This window comes from Mytilus edulis, chromosome 7 (genome assembly GCF_963676685.1).
Source record: "Mytilus edulis chromosome 7, xbMytEdul2.2, whole genome shotgun sequence".
NCBI lineage: Eukaryota > Metazoa > Mollusca > Bivalvia > Mytilida > Mytilidae > Mytilus > Mytilus edulis.
In genome coordinates, this window is record NC_092350.1 from 22,327,977 (window position 1) to 22,348,475 (window position 20,499).

Genomic DNA, 20,499 nt, shown 5'->3' on the forward strand with positions numbered 1-20,499 from the left:
GGCAACCATGTACTATGGACACATTCTTGTTTATTGACTAACTTACTTACTTTTATTTGGTATTGATTGTAGTTGATTGGTCAAAGTTCTTCAGTAAGGAGGCAGTATTAGAGAGGCTGAAAAATGCTGGTAAATCAGCAGCTAAACAAATAACCCAGGCTGCTGCTGGGGAAATCCTGAATGCTCTAGGACTACCAAAGGTAGGATTTTATTGTATTGTATTGAATTCTGCTTTGGTTGTGGTTCTACAATACACATAACGATACCATAAAATATTGAAACTAGATATCCAATAAATGTTGTTCTGAACAACCCTCTCTTCCCCAACAAAGTTAAAAGCTTCTGTTTTTTAACCTTGTAAAGACTTCTTTTATCATTTGTGATAGAATAATTTGAAAAATATTTTTAAACATGTGGTTATGGACTACTAATAATAATATAAGTAATGAACTAATATATGTTTTTTGCATAGAACCTTCTTTTATCCACTGGACCATGTCCCAGGCCAGGTAAAATGACCAAAGGTCAGCTGACAGAGGAATTAAAACAGCGTGGACTTGTGGTAACTGGAACAGATGATGAAAGAATACAACGTCTTGAGGATGATGACAGACGTAAGATCCTAGATCACAAAATCATATTTCTACAATTTTTCTTATTATACCGTATGCCATTAAAGTTTATCAATAAATCTGTAGAATCCTTTGTGTTTATATCACTTCTTAGCAATAAAATAAAAAAATTCTCAGAATGAAATTTTGCGGAAATTCAGTACTTTGAAACATTAAATAACATGTTTTTACATATTTCACATATGGTTCAAAATTAAAACAGTTCTTGACGCTAGAGTAAAGCATAGAAACATAAAATAATACAGACTATATTACAAGCACAAAGCTGTCTGTGGTCAAGATTATGAACAGCAATGATAATTCCTAGATATGTTTAAAACAGGAATGAAAACCATGACACAAAAAGTAAAAAAAAGTGAAATTACTAGTAACACTTTAGAAATTTTATCCGTTTGTAAAGTAACATTTGTGGCATAGATTTCTATGAAAACTGGTAAAACTGTGATAATTTATAAATGTTTGTTGCATTTTCAGGTTGCAAGTTATTTGGAAAGGACCATAACCTTTTACCGGAGATCACAAATGATTTTCTGAAGGACCATTTATACTATTCCGTGTCATCTAACTGTCTAAGGATTGATGCTTGTACAGACTTTTCCATAGACCTGGGAGCAAACATTCCTGCCTATACAAAAGCCTTCAGAGCCTTTATTGATGTGGACTTTTGTAAATTTATCCTATCATTTGGATTTGAAGGCTGGAAGGAGACACTGGTTTTGATTAGTTATGATTGGGGTAGGTTGTTTAAAACGATGAAATTTATTGTTTCAATTACTACAATCTCAAAAACATTGACTAAAATGTGTTTTAACCGCAAGTAAGGCAACTTCATTAATGGTAGAATTGCCTCTGTGGTCTTCTGGCTATGTGCTTGCCTCAAGTGTTTGATGTCCTGATTCCATCCCTTGTTGGAACATATTAATATGTTTTTCACTGATGACTAATTCAAGGTCATATTCTATATTGACAAGTTTCCCTTTTGCATTTCAGGCATTATGGCCCTTATTTGGGATTACAATTATAAACACTTTCAAATTAGTAATAAAAAGATAGTTTGCTGTCATTTTACACCCTCTTTTTATGCCCCATTTATGGGCATTATGTTTTCTGATCTGTTGGTCCCTTTGTTCGTTCGTCTGTCCCGCTTCAGGTTAAAGTTTTTGGTCGAGGTAGTTTTTGATGAAGTTGAAGTCCAATCAACTTGAAACTTAGTAAACATGTTCCCTATGATATGATCTTTCTAATTTTAATGCCAAATTAGAGATTTTCAAGGTCCACTGAACATAGAAAATGATAGTGCGGATGGGGCATGCGTGTACTTGGGACACATTCTTGTTTACACATTTTTCAGATGTACTTCATTTAATTGAAATTTTATGTACTTACCTTGTATTTTAGGCACAGAAAGAAATATTCCAATATCTAAAGATATACAAATCAAGTAAGTTAAAAAAAAAATCATACTCTTAGTTTAATATTTTGTGTCACACAGCAACAATTTTTTTTATTCTTTTTTATAAAAAAATATATTTGTTTGATAACATGGAATAAACATAAAAATGTACCATGTACAATGTGCTAAAATAATAGTTGAATTAAAGTTAGTTGCTTCAAAAAGATGAATAAAAATATACTTTTTGAATGATAAAGGCAAGGTGTTTATAAAGTCTATATGAAATGGCACTCTTTGTTCTATTTTAAAGAAGATCACAAACCTTAGAGAAATTTGTTTTGTATTATGTAATAAAATTGATGGAAAAATCTGTGTAGCACTTTTGCTTAAACATTTAATCCTTGATATTTGAATTTTAGATTGAATATAGACAAGGATGATGACAGAAAGATGTTTATTATAGACTTTGGATTGAAGATAGTCGTTGGTGAAAAGCCATTAATAGATCAATACTTACTGACAAAGCAGGAAATACCTATACCAATATGTAATGAAAACTTTACACTACCAGGTATAGTTTTGTATATTCTATTTATAATAGAAGTACTAGTGATCCTATTGTAATATCAAAACCTTCAATTGAACCGAAGAGCTATTAAGATCTTAGATATAAGAAGATGTGGTATGAGTGCCAATGAGACAACTCTCCATCCACAATATGTAAAAGAACACCCCCAGCACCCCACCCCGAAAAAAAAAGAAAAGAAAAGAAAACATGTTTTCTGCTGATAACTTACTTGTAACTGTTAAGATAAAGACTAAAATATACATGAACATGGGTGTTTTGAACATTCAAAAGATAGTACACATGCTTTTTTTATAAGATTAAGTTAAACTTTGGAAAATAGTTGTTGCTTTTCATTTGAGGCCATTTAAAAAAAATTTTTTTTAGCTTCTCACCTTCTTTTTTAAATAACTACTTCTACCTTCAGTTTCATATATTTGAAAAGAAAACTTGTTCAAATGTCGTTTTTAAATTCTTTTCAATCGTATGTAAATATCGCAATTATCACAAGAAGGACAAAATCCTCCTTCCATCACACTTTTTTTGGGTGGGTTAAAAAAAAAAATGTTATATAGTCCCAATATAGTATAAATATTTTGTTAAACACAGGAGGTGGTTCTTTTGCTGGTTTCCTGACTGCACTTGGTGGAAAGCTTACTGGACAGGCATTTGATTTAGTTATAAAACAGATGGGACTGGAGGTAAAACAATAAATTATATGTCAAGCAGTTTTGGTAATACTTATAGAATATCGTTGATCATCTCAACAAGATTGATTTTCTCGCTTGAGCCGGTATGGCGAAACCGAGAAAAGCAATTGAGTTGAGATGACCAATGATAATCTGTTTATCGCTATTTTATTTATGATGACCATACCTGTCAACTGACCCGTATTCTGCGGGTGTGACAAGAGATTTTCACAATTCTGAGGGATTACCCGGGACACCCACCGGGTCAATGAATAACCCGGGAATTTCGAAAATGACCCGTTTTCACCTGGATTTCTAAGCATTGATATTGATTTCATAAGTGATTTTCCTTTGAAATACCGGCAAATTCGTAATTCTTCCATCAACAGAAGTACAGCTAGCTGTGTAATCTGTCAAATTAAGTGACCCATTAAGTGCATGGCTTCACTTGACAGCTTTGGTGTCAAACACACTGTTAATTAACACCAATTACCTTATCTTTAGGTCGTAAATAAATTTCACTGTTGTTTTACAAACATTTTTCAACTTGAGTTACTTCCCCTTTTTTGTCACCATTCAAAATTGTTTCTTATATATACGTTTCTGGGGTAAAAAAGATTAAATCTATAACAAATAGAATTAAAATAATTATTGAAATATAACTTTTTATTAAATTCATACCTAAATACAATTATAAAAAAAAAAAGTTGAAAATTATTTTTTTCATCTTTACTTCCTTTAACTGTTTAACTTTATTTTACCTTCCCCTAATTACAATTGTAATATGAAACAGAAGTTGGGCAAAGGCTGTACAGCCACTCACACTTAGCATGTAGCACAATGTAGAAATGTCAATAAAATCAACAACCAAATGAGATAAGGTAGTGTCACAAAAATTTATCAAAAGCTTTTCAAAGAGCAATGAAATAATAATGTCCCCTAAATACTGAAATTCAGCTCGAAAAAATGTTCGTACATGTTTTGACCTGAGATTTCATTCCTCAATGCAGGACCTGCATTTTCATCGTCACAGGTTGACAGGTATGATGACGACTTTGTCAATTTCATTAGCAACACCACGTGCCTCCTTAGTTTCTAGCGATAATTTTCCATCTCAGGCGAGTAGCATGATATAAATAAATTAACACAAAGAAAGATCAAAGGAAAAATTCTCAAAATAGCGATAATAAAAAATATTATGAAGAAGTATTGAAAAGCGTAGTAAATGTCAATTCATCATATAAATCCAATGTCCAATATCATTGTCAAACGAATACCAGCATTTCAAATTATTGTTTGATGAAGTTTAGAGTATCTTATGAACAGCTGATCTCGGATTTGGAGGGTAAATGTCAACTACAAATTGGAGCGTTCAACAAAAATCAAATTTCCTAGTAGCTTATACGTAGATTTTGGTTAATATTCAAGCATCCACTGAAATGCAATTTTAACTCAATCCATGAAAATCTGTTGATTCAAATAATGATATGAATTACATATTTTCTACTTTCAGACAACCTTTAAAAAGATACATTTCAGTATTCCAGAGGGACCTAAAGGTAAATATTGAATGTTTCATTCAGACTTGAAGCTCCACAATTTTATATTTTAATCAAAACCATATAATTAGTCTAATTTACTTTGCCCTTCATACAATATAATATTTTAACACGACTGATGAAAATTCCAAATCTTTTAGAATTTATGCAATTATTTTTGTTTTCAAAACAGACTGTCCAGTGGACATCAATCCCCAGAAGTACCTCCCAGCGGCCATCAGGAACATGTTGAGATGTGAGATGCCACAGAATTGTTTTGGACTTAATTGTGGTCTGGACCTATCATTTAAGTTACCGTTCGGTGATTTCCATGTGTCATACAACATACCATTCTGGTTCAAAATGAGCCCATGTGATTTTGATATTGACATTAAGTTTGGACCTTTCCAACATAAAACTGTATTATTGAACTATGATTGGGGTAAGTACTTGAACATGCATGATTAAGCATCAAACTCTTAGTTGCAGTATATTATTTTCATTATACATATTATTGTTGTTGCTAATTTTATCAATGATAAATGACCAATTTACATTTTGGCATGAAATAAATTGTGAAATATACATTTACACTGAATATTATTAGTTACATAGTGTGCTAGTGACCTAATACGGTATATATGGGGTCAGTAAATTCCATATGGGGTGAGAGCGAAGCTCGAATCCCCATATGGAATTTACTGACCCCATATATACCGTATTACGTCACTAGCACACTATGTAACGAATTTATCTTACCAACTATCTTAACGTGTGAAATTAAGACTAGTGATTCTCAAAATGAGCAAGTCTTCAATACTGTTAGCACTAAGAAAATACTTCCATTGATCCTACAAAAACAGATGGCAACAATAACAACTTGTAAGGTTTAAATGTGTTTTATGAATTTGTTTCAATCTTAATCATCAATTTCTTTGTCTGTTGGAACTTTTAAGATTTTTTCTCAGTACCGTTTTGTTTTTTATAAAGGGACATAACACCATTACTAACCGTGTATGAAATAAGCCCCTCCCCCTTCTTACCTAATAAGGAATATAAAGGGACATAACTCCACTACTAACCGTGTATGAGATAAGCCCCGCCTCCCTACTAACCTAATATCAAATATACATGGTTTGCACGCGGACGCTTTTAACCAATCATATTCCTGGAAATGTATAGGAGGTAAGATAATGTTATGTCCTTTTACCTGGTCATTGTGTTTTATGAAAATTATATAGCATTCATACTTTTTAAGCTCAACTGATATTTTGAAATACATGTAGTTAAAATTATTTCCTGTTCAGCTGGACTGCTTTATCTAAACATTCATTGTATGCAAAAAAAGGACAAAATACATTTTGTGAGATGTAATATATTTTTGAATAAAATGTCAGAAATTATAACTCTATTTTGTGGTGAATTGCATAATTTTCAGGATGCCATCGTTTTTGAGTAAATAAAATTTGCTCATTTCCAAGTTTGTCAGCTGTGCAACTTTTCCTACTGCGCCCAGTAATTTTTGCATTAATGATATGTGTTCTAGACTTATGACAATAATTTGAATTTCTTACACCTTTTTACAGGTACACCAGGCGTCTTGACTATTGGAAAAGGGGACAAGCCTCCTATCACCATTAAGTAAGTTTATAGTTCGATGAACAAACTTGTAATTTAAATTGCAGTCTATATATCAGACATTTTTTTTTCTCTGAAGTGAGAGTTCTAATTCCACTCTCAAAATTCCACTTTATCCAAAACCTCACTGACGTTACAAAACAAGGGATGCAGCAATGGAATAATGTCTAGCATAGGATCTGGTTGGAAAATAAATCAAATTCTACTCCTCTAAAAGTACTGCTGAGAACCAGAAAATATCAAGATGACAACAATCCAACACAATATGTAGAAAGGCATTATGAGGTAGAAATACAGTTTTCAACTATAGCCATTTGTCTTACACCTTAATCTGGATGAGTTGAAAAAATGTATGGACTAACAGAGACAGGCTGCCAAAAATATTTTCCTACTGGAAAAACCCTCTCTGCCCTAAAAAACTCAATAAATGTATACAAAAACCAGCCAGCTTGTTAAAATTGTGATTGCTGAATGAGACTTTGTTAGTTTAAACCATCCTCCTTTTTATCAATAAAAAACAATAAAAGATGTTCTTGTCATGATAGATCAATAAAAATTTGTATAACTCTATAGTTATTAGGATTGAAAATCTACTGACCATTTTTTTGTTTTTTTAGTTATTCCATAGACAAGATGCCTAATGGTCAAGGATTTATCGTAGATGTAAAGATTACCATTTGTTTCCCCCTGGGTGATGACCCATTCTGTATACCAGAGCATGGACTACATATGCTGCAACACCAGGAAATACCAGCATGTTCTAAAAACTTTACAGATATGATGAAGAGTGAGATTTTAGTTATTATGAGAAAGAGAAAAGTTTATGTTGATAATATTTTAAAACATTTTGTTTTTATTGAGAATGTTAAATGTATAGAACAATAAGTTTGAATAATCAGGTATTCTACCTTTGTCATGGTAAAATATCAGATGCATGAACCTCAATTGAGACTATAGGGATCATGCAAGCAGGAATTAAGTTACCGTTAAATGGCTTAATTGTATTTATTCACTAAAACATTGTTCTTAATTTTTAGACTTTTCGGTCTCAGAAATAGCAAAAGATTTTGGTTTAGAATTAAAAGCAGGACTGAAAGAAGGAGCTGTTCAGTTTATCCTAGAAAGATTGGGCTTGGAAGAATTCTTCAGTGGACGAAAGTGTGACAAGAGGAGACCACCATACAGTCCGGCTGTACAAGGATGGAACAATGGTAGGGAGCTGTTTTATATTTACCAAAAAAAAAAAACACATTTAAAAAAAAAAATATTCAGTGTAAAAGAATGAAGAATCAAATAAAATTACTCTTTATTGCAGACTATATATTATGTGGTTTCTCATTGTTAAAGGCCTTACAGCAGAGACATATAATAGGTTATTGTAACAGAAGATATTGTCCCCCATGGAATATTGCCAAAATTTCATATAGAATATTGTCGACAGACATTATTATACTGTTATATTTTCAGAATATCCCCATGGTATCTTTAACCCTCCAAACAAAGATTTGTCTATTGTCATGAAATACAAGTTTCTTTGTAATACTACAAATGGAACAAATGCTCTTAATAATCAGGGTGGTAAAGGGTTATTTTCGTGCAACGTGATAGCCATTTTTTATTTCACGTTCAACATGCTTTTACTTTTTTATTTGACGTTCAGTCGTGCAAGACGGGTGTCTCGTTCAACGTGTTCTGCTTATTTAATTTTACGTGCATCATGATTTTCAAAGTCTTATTTTGCATGCTTGGTATTTTTCAAATAAAATTCAAACACTTGGCAGGGATCGTCAAGAAATACTTTTTTAAAAGCCGTAAACCAATCATATCATAAATGTGTATACTAAATCGGGAATATCAAGTAAAACAAAGAGTTAATATATACAAGAAGACAGTGACTCAGTCACAAAAGGTTCAAATAAAAGTATTTATTTTTCGTGAAACGTTCATTACAGAAATTATTTCACGTTCAACGTGAAACAAATTATGTCTTATTTCACGTTTTTTTCGTGCAAGCACCCCCCCTTTACCACCCTCAATAATGATTATTAATATATTTATGTTAATGTTATAATTTCAGAATGTCCCCTGAGTATCTTTAACCTACCAAACATAGAGGACATGATGAGTTGTCACTTCACTGAGACGTGTACTGGTATAGAATGTTGTGTGGAGATACCATACCTTGGACTGACACTCCATCCATTCTTCTTACTGGATCCCTGTCAGTATACACTCAGTTTTGGTATCAATACAATCAACAACACATTCTCTCTATTTGAATATGAATGGGGTAAGTAAAGATTTGCAGGTTGAATTTAGATATGGGATCAACTATGTAGATTTCCTTCATTTTTAACAGCTAAAAAAGCAGATGAATTAAATGAACTTTTGTAAGCTCTCCCATTTCAGTAATTTTCATGTTTAAAAGTTAAGATCTTATTTAAAGATGGCTATATATACCTTGACAATACTTATGAAGTGCTGACAACATTATTGAAGTAAGATTTATTAAAAGCTAAAAGTTATGAAATAATTGCTAACATGTATCCCATGTTATTTTACATGCAGTTGATTGATAAATGTTTGATGTATAATGAATGCAAATTATGCAAGCATACTAAGAATACAAGAAAGTTTAAGAATAAACAATTCATTAAGTTTTACCAAAGGGGAAAACTAAGAAAACTGAAAGGAAAATTCAATTTGGACATAAAGGATAAAAACAGACCTTACAATGAAGTAACCAATTCTATAAATGACCTGAATAGATTTTTACAAAATATGATTGATATTGGAGGCAATATCTTGACCTGAAAATGCTAACATCTATGTCATTTTGTCTCTGGTGGAAGGTTGTCCCATTGGCAATTATACCACATAGTCTAAGTACTGTAAATTCAGAAATTATTGCGATGTTTTTATTATTGCGAAAAATGCGACAGGGGTATAATCGCAATAATTTAAACTCTCATTTTGATTTTTTTTATATGAATTAAACCGGATTTTTTTTTAATATTGCTAAAATTAAAATTGCATTTTAGTCAAAAATGACAAAATCGCAATAATAAATGCACACAATAATTTCTGAATTTACAGTATTCTATATTGAGTAATTATCAAAAAGTAATAGACTTTAAGACATTGTAATGTTCTTATATTTTAGGGAAGAAGGAGAAGATTTCTCTAGCAGATGGAGTAATACAGCTTGAGTAAGTACTGCAGCTGTATAGAGCTACAATTCTGTGAAAATGAGTTCCAGTAGTGAAACCAAAGCAAACAACAAAACAAGCACAAAATCTTTTGAATAACTTCAATGGTTTTTTTTTAAGAAAAATGTCTGACTGATTTTAAGATAATAATAAGTGTTATATTTTACTCAAAAGAAATTAGGAACAAATGTGATGAAAATAAGGTTTCATTTACAGGACGATTGGTTCCAACCTGCTGAAAATCATATTATTTTGTTGTATTATTTATTTCAGGTTTACCATAAAGAAACCTCCAGAACAGAAAAAGTTTGTGATAGATTTAAATGTAAAGACATGTCTGGAAGAAGGGAAGCCATGTGAAGTTGATGAAGCAATATTCCAGGGAACGGAAGTACCTCAGCCAATGTGTGACATGGAGGCCACCATGAGTCTCAAAAGTAAGAACTATCAACAAATGTTACTTTTAAGAATAAGTGTCTAGTTCAATTACTAATTGAAAAAGGAGATGAAAAAATGACATATACCAAAACAAGATGTTGGACATTTAATTTACAAAATCACATGAAATATATCAAGATAAAAAGAAATTAAAAGCTGCAATACTAAGATACTTCTTACTTACAAATCATGCTATAAGTTCTGTTTATTTTGTCAGTCTTTGTATACGTATCAGATGCAAATGGGAATAGGGCAGCTTTTGAGACTGTGGACATTGTTTTTCAGAATTCATTTTGTTGTGCTATTGAAATTTTTTCTGAATTAGTAATTTCTTCAAGCTTTTAATTGAAATATCAGAAAGCTCAATAAAGGACTTAAAATTAGGGTTTTCTGATTATTCTTTGATTATTGAAGCCAATATTTAGGCCAAGCCCACCAAACCATGAAAAAAGAGTTTTTGCAATTTATCAATATTTTGCCACATACTTTTACTGATGACTTAAATTTTTTAGATGTTATTGACAATCCAAAATGCCATGTAATCATACCATGGCTGCAACATGAACTTCTTTTACAGATATTAAATTAAATAACATGGGTTTTGTTGATACCTGCTCACAAAGTAACATACAGTTCTATGAATACTTGAAATTACTTATTTGCCTCTGCCTCCATAAATTGTAACTTGTTGTTTATTTGATTTTTTCAGACTTTTCTTTGACTGATTGGGCAAGTCAGGTTGGAGCAGAGATCGCAGGGCAGTTACAGGGGAAATTTGTCAAGATATTGTTACAACAGCTAGGACTTGATGTCATGTTAAAGAAACCCTCATGTGACCCTCAGTCAGAGATGTATTCTCCTGCAGTAAAGGGATGGAAAAGTGGTACGTATGCATGGGACAGTCAGTGCTTGTACTAGGAACATATACTGATTTTAAAAATAAGAAGATGTAGTATGATTGACAATGAGACAACACTCAACAAGAGACCAAATGACTCATAAATTAACAACTATATGTCACAATACAACCTTCAACAATGAGCAAAACCTATACTGCTTAGTCAGCTATAAAAGGCTCCAAAATGACATATGTAAAACAATCCAAACGAGAAAATGTGTTCTTTCTATAAACAGCTGTCTTGTTTTCATTGAATATTTTTGTAAGTTTTTCAAAAAATTGAGTTTGCGATTTTTTTTTATTTTTTGGTTTTTTAACTATGGAACAATAGTCTTTTTTTTCTTATTATTATTAAAGGTGACTATTTGGTATTATTATTTTTTTTTATTTAAGGTGACTATTTGGTATTATTTTTGTTTTTATTAAAGGTGACTATTTGGTATTATTTTTTTTTTTATTAAAGGTGACTATTTGGTATTATTTTATTTAAGGTTTACAATTGTATTTGTTTTTATGTTTATAGTTTGTTATGATTTTGTTTATAGAATGTCCCAAGCCATTATCATTACCCGATTTACCCTCAGCTTTAACATGTTACGTCCCAGACTACTGTACAGGCATAGACTGTTGTTATCACTTTGACTACCTGGATCTGTCACTCAATATTTACCTGTATATTGATACCTGTAATTATGTCATCAAAGGAGGGATAGAGAAATTTACCTTTGAGTTACCTTTCTTCCATTATAACTGGGGTGAGTATTGTACTCAGTATATTGTTTGTTTTTTTTGTTACATTTATACATGAGGTAAAGATACTTTATTCCGGAATGATATTACTGACTATTGAATACAGATTTTGCTTAATTTTTAGGTTCTGTTTTTTTTTGGGGGGGGGATTACAAATTTTCATGGATTGAGGATAAATAGTATGTTCTCCACATGGATATTTGAATTTTATTGTGTTTTTAATGTCTGCATGTAAACCAATAGAAAATGTGTCTTTTGAATAACATTTGAATTCTTAGAGAACCTTAAGTCACAGTATCAAAGACAATTGGTAGACCATAAATAATAATAAACACACAGTATCTGCAACTTATGATCCTGAATTTTCCTGTGCTGTGAGCAAATGGAATTTCAAATATATAAAGGTCACATTCAAGAGTCATGTCTTTGAAAAAATACTTTTGTAGGAGCTTGTCACTCAGAAAAAGATATTGGCAATACATTTTATAACTTTAAATTTAATTTTTAGTCATCAGATTTTCATCAAACGTAAAAGAGCTTGAAACTTTTCAGAATCTGCAACATATATTGTAACTTTTGACATTTGATTCAGACATTTCTTTTATGACTTTGTGTATATTGTTCTAATATAGTTATACCCCAGCTTAATAAAAGTGGGGGTATACTGTTTTACCTCTGTCTATCCATCCATCTGTCAGTCAATCCATCCATCAGTCCATCTGTCCCATGAATATTTTTGTCACATTTTTCTCAGGAACTATGTTACAAGGATTTTTGAAATTTGGTTTAAGGGTTTGTAAAAGTCAGCTATACCGTGTGATGCGTTTTCAGATTCATCACTCAACAACTTTGTTTACTGAACACTTGTATTATTTTTCACATGATAGGGAAGTTGAAATTTTCGTCGCATTTTTCTCAGAAACTGCTAAGCAGGGATTTCTGAAATTTGTTTTCAAGGTTAATATAGGTCAGTTATACCGTGTGATGCATTTTACAATACATCACTTAGCAGCTTCCTGTTGACCGAACACTTGTAACATTTTACATATGATAGCAAAGTTGAAAACTTTCGTCACATTTTTCTGAAGAACAACAATACAAGGATTTTGAAAATTTGGTTTCAGGGTTTATATAAGTAAGTTATACTGTGTGATGCGTTTTCAGATTCATCACTCAACAACTTCCTGTTTACAGAAATATTTCGGCAGGGGTATCATCAGTGAGCTACTGCTCACAGTTTTACTTGTTATGCCCCACCTACGATAGTAGAGGAGCATTATGTTTTCTGGTCTGTGCCTCCATTCGTCCGTCCATTCGTCCGTCTGTCTGTGCGTCCGTTCGTCCGTCCGCTTCAGGTTAAAGTTTTTGGTCAAGGTAGTTTTTGAAGAAGTTGAAGTCCAATCAACTTGAAACTTAGTACACATGTTCCCTATGATATGATCTTTCTAATTTTAATTCCAAATTAAAGTTTTGACCCCAATTTCACGGTCCACTGAACATAGAAAATGATAGTGCGAGTGGGGCATTTGTGTTCTATGGACACATTCTTGTTTTATACTGAATCTCTTTGTATATGCAATCTGATAAAAAATATATGACCATTAAATGCTTAATAATGAATGTTCTTTAGGTGAAGAAAAAGAAGAAAGATTGCAAGAAGTTATCAGGATCAAGTAAGTGATCAGTCTTAAAACATCAGTGTGTGTCCTGTACATTTTGTTATCTTATTTCATAACAAATTATTTTAATATATTGCTGATCAAATGTGAATGTTTTGTAAATTTCAGCAGATCAACATAGGGCCTTTAAGTGGCTTCAACAATGAGCAAAGCCCATACGGCATAGTCATTCTTGAATTTCCATAATTGTATCAAAGATCCAACTAATGAACATAAATTTAACTTTAAATCTTTTAGACAGAACTTACTTTGTTTAAATTTTATTTTATTTACTTGTAGGTACAAAATTAACAAGTTGTCAGAACAGAAGAAATTCATTGTAGACTTGGAGTTCAGTATTTGTCTTGAGAAGGATAAATGTGCTACCAAGCTTCCATTGTTTACCAAACAGTTGATACCACAACCATTCTGTGATATGAATATGAATTTCAGTATAACAGGTATACTTGATACAGCTTTAAGATGTGTAGTAATAAACTTAAGTGTGTCATTGACATGTTTTAACCCTTTCACCGATTGCTGCCCAGACAGAAGCTACTCTGAGACGATGGCTTCCCTGGCTACTATTGCTCAAGTGGGAGATCTTCATAATAAATGTCAATAAAAACTTGTTTGTAGTTATTTGTGTATTTATTTCATTCACTAACACCATGTTCACAGTTTTATTCATGTTTTGATAATTTTTTCCTCATAAAATATTCAAATTTTCAAATTTTCGGCATTATTTAGGTGAAATTCTCAAAATTCTGCTCTTTGACCCCAAATCGTAATTTTTTAACCCAAAACGGCAAACTTTTGAAAAATTTTATGAGGCTGTACAAATTCCTCACACTGAACGATGTCCATTCCAAGTGTTTTGTACATAAAACGACATTTTATGTCAAAAAAGTATACTAGTTTGGCTTCAATTCTTCCATATTCTTTCAAAAGAAATGTTCCCTCATTTCAAATTCTCGTAAATTCCGTAAATTTCGTCTGATTTTGACACGGTTTTCAACAAACGGAAGCCCCATGTTTACACGTTCATCCGGGTATTCATCAAAGAAAGATAACTCATGTTTGCACTGTTTTGAGCGGGAAACATAAAAGATGTATTCCGATCCCGGTAAAACGGGACTCATCGTCAGTTGTCTGAAGCGTGAATCCCGGTAAACCGGGACTCATCGGTGAAAGGGTTAATGAAAAAAAGTATTTTTTTACTTGAAAAATTTAAGGCTTTCATTAAAAAAAAAATCTTAATTTATTTTACGGTTAAGTGAAGACTAGGTTAAAGTGTAGAAATACAATTGTTCTTACAGCAAGGGAATAAACTTTGGTAGGTATGAGCTAAAGTGAAATCTAGAAACCTGAAACTTTTGCATTGATTGCAAATCTGTGTTATTGCATCATCACAGGCTTTGTAAGTTGGGTAGAAAATAGCCTGTAAATATGTTAAAAATCTATCTTAAGTTTGAGAATGGAAATGGGAAATGTATCAAAGAGACAACAACCAGACCAAAAGCATTTCATTTATGTTTATAAATTGAAATGGAAGGATGGCAACAACACCTTGCAACACCAATCTTTAATACTACTCCATCATAAAAACATCTACCCAGTATTTACTATGAAATCTTCCCTCCAATTAGTCAAACTTATAAATAAAGAGTGCATAGTTTTATATGTATTATTTGTTTTTAGATGTGTCACTGTCTGAATGGATGAAAGACAAAGGATTACAGTTAGGTCAGAGTTTGTCTACAGCACTGTCTAACAGATTATTGGATGAACTAGGATTATCTCCCTTTATGAATGAAGAACAATGTGATAGATATACAGGTGTATTTGCTGGAACTGTTGATGGCTGGAATTCTCAAGGTAATGAATGTGTGTTAGCTGATATATTCCAGAAGATTTCATTACTTGAGCCTTTTTAAAATATCTAGTATTATGAAGGCAAGGATTTTAGTCTTGTAAAGATTATATGGATTTAAGTAGTTAAAACTTGCTCATAAAAAGTTATTTAAAAAAAAATGTTTTTATTACCAGTAAAAAGATTATTAACCTAAAGTAGCATTGTAAATTCAACATGCAGTGCTCTTTAAAATAAACATAGGTTGAATTTGCTAGTAATTTGTTCTTTTATAGATTTTTTTTATTGAAAATAATCTTATTTAAAGAAAGCACAAACATCAAATACAACAATCAAGTTTAAACAAAGAAAATCTGTTGAAAAAATATTATTTTGAAAGCACTTCATTGAAAGCAGTATTGAATTGCTTTTAATAGACTAGTGACTGAGTTTCTAATTCTTTTTTTTTTGCAGACTGTCCCCTGAATATGACACTCCCTAAGATCCACAGCTCTGTGAGTTGTTATATCCCAGATTACTGCACAGGAATAAGCTGTTGTATAGAAGTTGGAAAGATAGGAAAATCCTTCAGTACATATGCACTAATGGATGCATGTAACTGGAAACTCAGTGTGGGGATAGAGAAAAGGAGCTTCAATATCTCACTGTCAAACTATGAATGGGGTATTTATATTATTTTTGTTTATATATAATTTAAATTTGATTTGATCTCATATATATCGTGTTTGGTCCTTATACTTGTTTGTTTATTTTCCTGGAATTGGTCACTGAAATGAATACTTTATAGTTATTTTTTCCAGAATTCCAGATTAAATGTTTGAACAAATTTATAGTTTACAAACGAAAGTGAACCAACGCCTGGTGAGTCTGTAGTACGGTAGAGTCCATAAAGTGGATACCCGAGGGTATGCAGGGTCGTTATGATAAAAACATAAAATGTAGAGAGTCTTATAACAACAACACTTTAGGGACTGCTGCAGAAAATTTATTGATCGAATGTTCTGTTAACTTTCTTCCCCAAAATAGACGACATTTTATCAGCAATTCCTTACCATTTCGACTGGCTTCCCTTGGCCAGAGGTACTGCTTCCAATCGCGTCAGGAATGCTGTAAAATGTTTTGGTCGCCGAAAGTAAAGGACAACCCTCGAGATACAACAACTTTTACAGATTACTGGCCATACCCGATAGTTTGATGAACGAACACATAGTTAAAATTCAACATAGACTAGTGATATTTATACTTTGTCCTTTACTTTCGGCGACCAAAACATTTTACAGCATTCCTGACGCGATTGGAAGCAGTACCTCTGGCCAAGGGAAGCCAGTCGAAATGGTACGGAATTGCTGATAAAATGTCGTCTATTTTGGGGAAGAAAGTTAACAGAACATTCAGACCACACAACCTATACAGTATATACACAGCCTGACAACTTATTGTATTATTCTTTCCACGATGCAAGAGGACAAACACATGTTGGCAGAATAATTTTAACAAACATTTTCACAACAAAAACATTTTATTTTTAATTTCTTTTTATAGTTTATTTACATACTTCCAATGAACTTTCACTTTCACTTTCAGTACGTTGCTATTAATAACGTTACTTACCATTGTAACATTGTGACGTTTAAATTTTAACAACCCGATTTTTTACTTCAACATGATTTTATGTATTGTTTTTATCCTGATGACAGTGCCCTAGGCACCGAAACATGTCGATCAATAAATTTTCTGCAGCAGTCCCTAAAGTGTTGTTGTTATAAGACTCTCTACAAATTTATAGTTTGTAATTTTCGTTCAAGCTGAGAAATTTTACATAGTTACAAACACCAGTTGTCACGTTATTAGATATATAAATGCAGAACTTTTCATTTTTTGTTCTTGATTAATTTGTAGATTTTAAGAAAATTTATTTATGTTTTATAGTACTATTTTGAAAATTCAATTATTTTCAGGTAAAAAAGAGGTTTTCTCATTGCTTAATGTTATACGATTAGAGTAAGTATGATAACTGTTTTAAATATATTTCAGTGTTAAAATTTTGAAAGTGTTATTTTCTGAAAAATATAGATTTTTATTGAACTTTATTTATAAATGCTGATGCTTTTATCTTGTTGGTTCAACATACTAAAAAGCCTAAAATGAAAAAAAAAAAAAAAAACATTTTAAAGGGACAACAATCACATAACTTTTATGAAAGTTGAAATCGATATTGCTTTCAATTGGACTATGTTAAAATTACAGTACATCAATTTAACAAATGATGCTATCAACATATTCTGTTGATGCAGATCACTTCCAAGTAATTTAAAATCAAGTTTTACCACATGTTGTATTCACATATTAGAAATTGTGGTAAATTTCATTTTTCTTATATTACTTGTTCAATATTTACTGATTGCAGTTTACAATTTATTGGATTTATGGACTTAAGAAATATCAGTTTACAACCATCAAATATTCTATTATGAGTTATACCAGCAAACATGATTAGCAGTACCTGGTTTAATTAATTGTAAACTTGTACCATTTAAATTGTTAATGTTTGTCTGACTTTTTAACTGGCATGTGGCTTTCTTCCATTCTCCATTCAAATATTATTCCAGATTTACAATTCATGATTTGAATGCTGAGAAGAAGTATATGTTAAACATGAATATGAGTGTTTGTTTGGAACAGGATGGAGCTTGTCTAGTTTCTGTACCAATCTTCCAAAACACCAAACTACCTAAACTAGGATGTGATTGGTCTGGTGGCTTCAAAATACCAGGTAAGTTAATAGAATGATTGATGTTGTACAATCAGGGTTTCCGCTGGCGGTCGCCATTTTCGCAATTTGCGAAAAAATAATAATTGTGGCGATAAAAATTCGTCATTTGCGAAAGAATTTGGCGAAAGAAATATAAAGAACGATTTATTTTCCTCCATCTTGTTTATTTAAAGTTCGAGTTTCTCGGACTTTACCCGATCAGACAATACTCGGAATTCAGTTGAACTCATTAAGATTAGGATAATCAGCTGATTATAGCTATCGACAACAAAGGCCTAATTAATAAAGGTGTGATTGAATTGTTTGACAAAATGCTATGGTTAAATGGCTTCCACAAAATGTCACATACAAAATTTATTTACCACTTTGCGACGCACGTGTTTGAAGCAAACTTTTGACGTCTCCTCTCCTTTTAAAGATAGCTTAGAAAAGAAAGCTGTTGTTGTGACGAAAAATGTTCAAAAGCAAGAAAAACCTCCGATTTAAAACTTTAATTATCCTTTGACTTTAATATAGGTAATTGATTAGGGAGACTACTTTAAAGTAGCTTGGGTGACTCGCGTGTTTCAAGCATAGTTTTACGTCTCAACTTTTTCATTTACGATGGTCAAGAAAAGAAAACTGTCGTTATGAAGAAATCTATCCTGGAATTACCTCTCGAAAAAGAATAGCCCTTCTATTTTATGACTACACATGAAATGAGGGATCAATTTCATGTGATAAAAGCTTTTGTTTTGTTGTAAACACCACTTCTTAGTACTAAAGGGTACATCAGTATTTTTATATTCCAGGACTTATATCTTCTTTATAATTAAAAGTATAGTGGCTCCCTCATTTAGAAAAGTTGTTTAAAATACAATGAATATTTTCCCCTTTTATGTTAAAAACAAAATCTGTTGTTTTAAAGTAAATGTTTAGTGTTTATTCATTGAAATGTAAACTCTAAAACAATTTTGAGAGAACAATCATAGACACAATGGGGCAAAATCAACTTATTTAAGGGAAAAGGGGGGGTAAGAAGAATCGGTAAATTTTAAACAAAAAATATAGTAATGTTACTTGGCAAAAAAAATAATAAAGTGGCGAAAAAAATAATGAAGTGGCGAAAAATATATTGTTTTGGCGAAAGAGGTGGCGAAAAAAATAATTGATCCAGGGGAAACCCTGTGTACAATGTTTTAGAATACAAAGTTTTTTAAGCTTAGATAATTCATAAACTGGTATCAGATCTACTACAGTTAATAATATTTCATTACCAAAGTGCTCTAGAAAGGATTTTGTTGAAGGAAAGTTTAAGAATTCAAACTATGCCGTGTAAGGTAACCATCTAGATCATCATCATAGGGTTGTAAATGGGATCAGTATACAGTGCTGTCAAATATTCAGGGTCTTTGCAATCACTTTGTGTCCTATTTTTGTTAAGCGTTACCACAGTGGTCTGGTTATATCATGCCGGTCTGTAGTATGTAATGCTGGCATGGTCAAAACAGATACTTTAACTTTCTAAGCAAACGAAACAGGTAATTAGCTCAGAGTCAAATTACTGTGTTTTGAGCAAGAACTTTGAAAATTTGATTCAGCTTGTTGTTCTGGGACAAAACACATTATTCTTGTAGTATTTGCTACTGTACTTTACACATATATCAGTCTTCCATCTTATATAAGATAAGACCATACTATTGAGCAACCTTTTGTTCTCCATAATTACTAATTCAATGTAGTTGACTCATAAGACTTGCTTGTGAACAGTCACAGATTGTTATGTATTATTTTTTAGAATATACACATTATATATAGATTTCTTAATGTTTTTATTATTATTTTGTAGAATTTTCACTGGACAAATTCCTAGCTGAAAATAACATCATAGGAAGTGTTCAAGGATTACTACTAGATCAGCTGATGGAGGCTTTAGGAATAACTCCTTACTTAAAGGACACGCCCTGCAAGAGACAGTTACCTCCTTTTAGCTCAGCACAATCAGATGGCTGGAATAATGGTATGATATAAAGTCACAATAACTCCTTATTTAAAGGACATGCCCTGTAACAGACAGTTACCTCCCTTTAGCTCTGCACAATCAGATGGCTGGAATAATGGTATGATATAAAGTCACAATAACTCCTTATTTAAAGGACACGCCCTATAACAGACAGTTACCTCCCTTTCGTTCTGCACAATCAGATGGCTGGAATAATGGTACGATATAAAGTCACAATAACTCCTTACTTAAAGGACACGCCCTGCAACAGACAGTTACCTCCTTTTAGCTCAGCACAATCAGATGGCTGGAATAATGGTATGATATAAAGTCACAATAACTCCTTATTTAAAGGACATGCCCTGTAACAGACAGTTACCTCCCTTTAGCTCTGCACAATCAGATGGCTGGAATAATAGTATGATATAAAGTCACAATAACTCCTTATTTAAAGGACACGCCCT

The 20,499-nt window shown here is 32.0% G+C and overlaps 1 protein-coding gene across 1 annotated transcript in view; it reads left to right on the forward strand.

Annotated features, from left to right (window-relative positions):
* Positions 1–20,139, forward strand: part of LOC139481085 (uncharacterized) — a 68,231-nt gene extending 48,092 nt beyond the window's left edge. The window contains exons 34-56 of the mRNA XM_071264175.1: positions 73–200; positions 473–614; positions 1,107–1,367; positions 2,031–2,073; positions 2,445–2,596; positions 3,200–3,291; positions 4,793–4,838; positions 5,011–5,259; positions 6,404–6,458; positions 7,073–7,242; positions 7,493–7,666; positions 8,533–8,745; positions 9,619–9,664; positions 9,938–10,101; positions 10,812–10,985; positions 11,546–11,755; positions 13,381–13,423; positions 13,709–13,869; positions 15,110–15,286; positions 15,735–15,944; positions 17,240–17,282; positions 17,891–18,054; positions 19,883–20,139. Of these exons, the coding sequence (XP_071120276.1) occupies positions 73–200; positions 473–614; positions 1,107–1,367; positions 2,031–2,073; positions 2,445–2,596; positions 3,200–3,291; positions 4,793–4,838; positions 5,011–5,259; positions 6,404–6,458; positions 7,073–7,242; positions 7,493–7,666; positions 8,533–8,745; positions 9,619–9,664; positions 9,938–10,101; positions 10,812–10,985; positions 11,546–11,755; positions 13,381–13,423; positions 13,709–13,869; positions 15,110–15,286; positions 15,735–15,944; positions 17,240–17,282; positions 17,891–18,054; positions 19,883–20,064 (3,299 nt within the window). The 3' untranslated portion in view covers positions 20,065–20,139. The remainder of the gene's footprint in view (positions 1–72; positions 201–472; positions 615–1,106; positions 1,368–2,030; positions 2,074–2,444; positions 2,597–3,199; positions 3,292–4,792; positions 4,839–5,010; positions 5,260–6,403; positions 6,459–7,072; positions 7,243–7,492; positions 7,667–8,532; positions 8,746–9,618; positions 9,665–9,937; positions 10,102–10,811; positions 10,986–11,545; positions 11,756–13,380; positions 13,424–13,708; positions 13,870–15,109; positions 15,287–15,734; positions 15,945–17,239; positions 17,283–17,890; positions 18,055–19,882) is intronic.
* Positions 20,140–20,499: the final 360 nt, after the last annotated feature.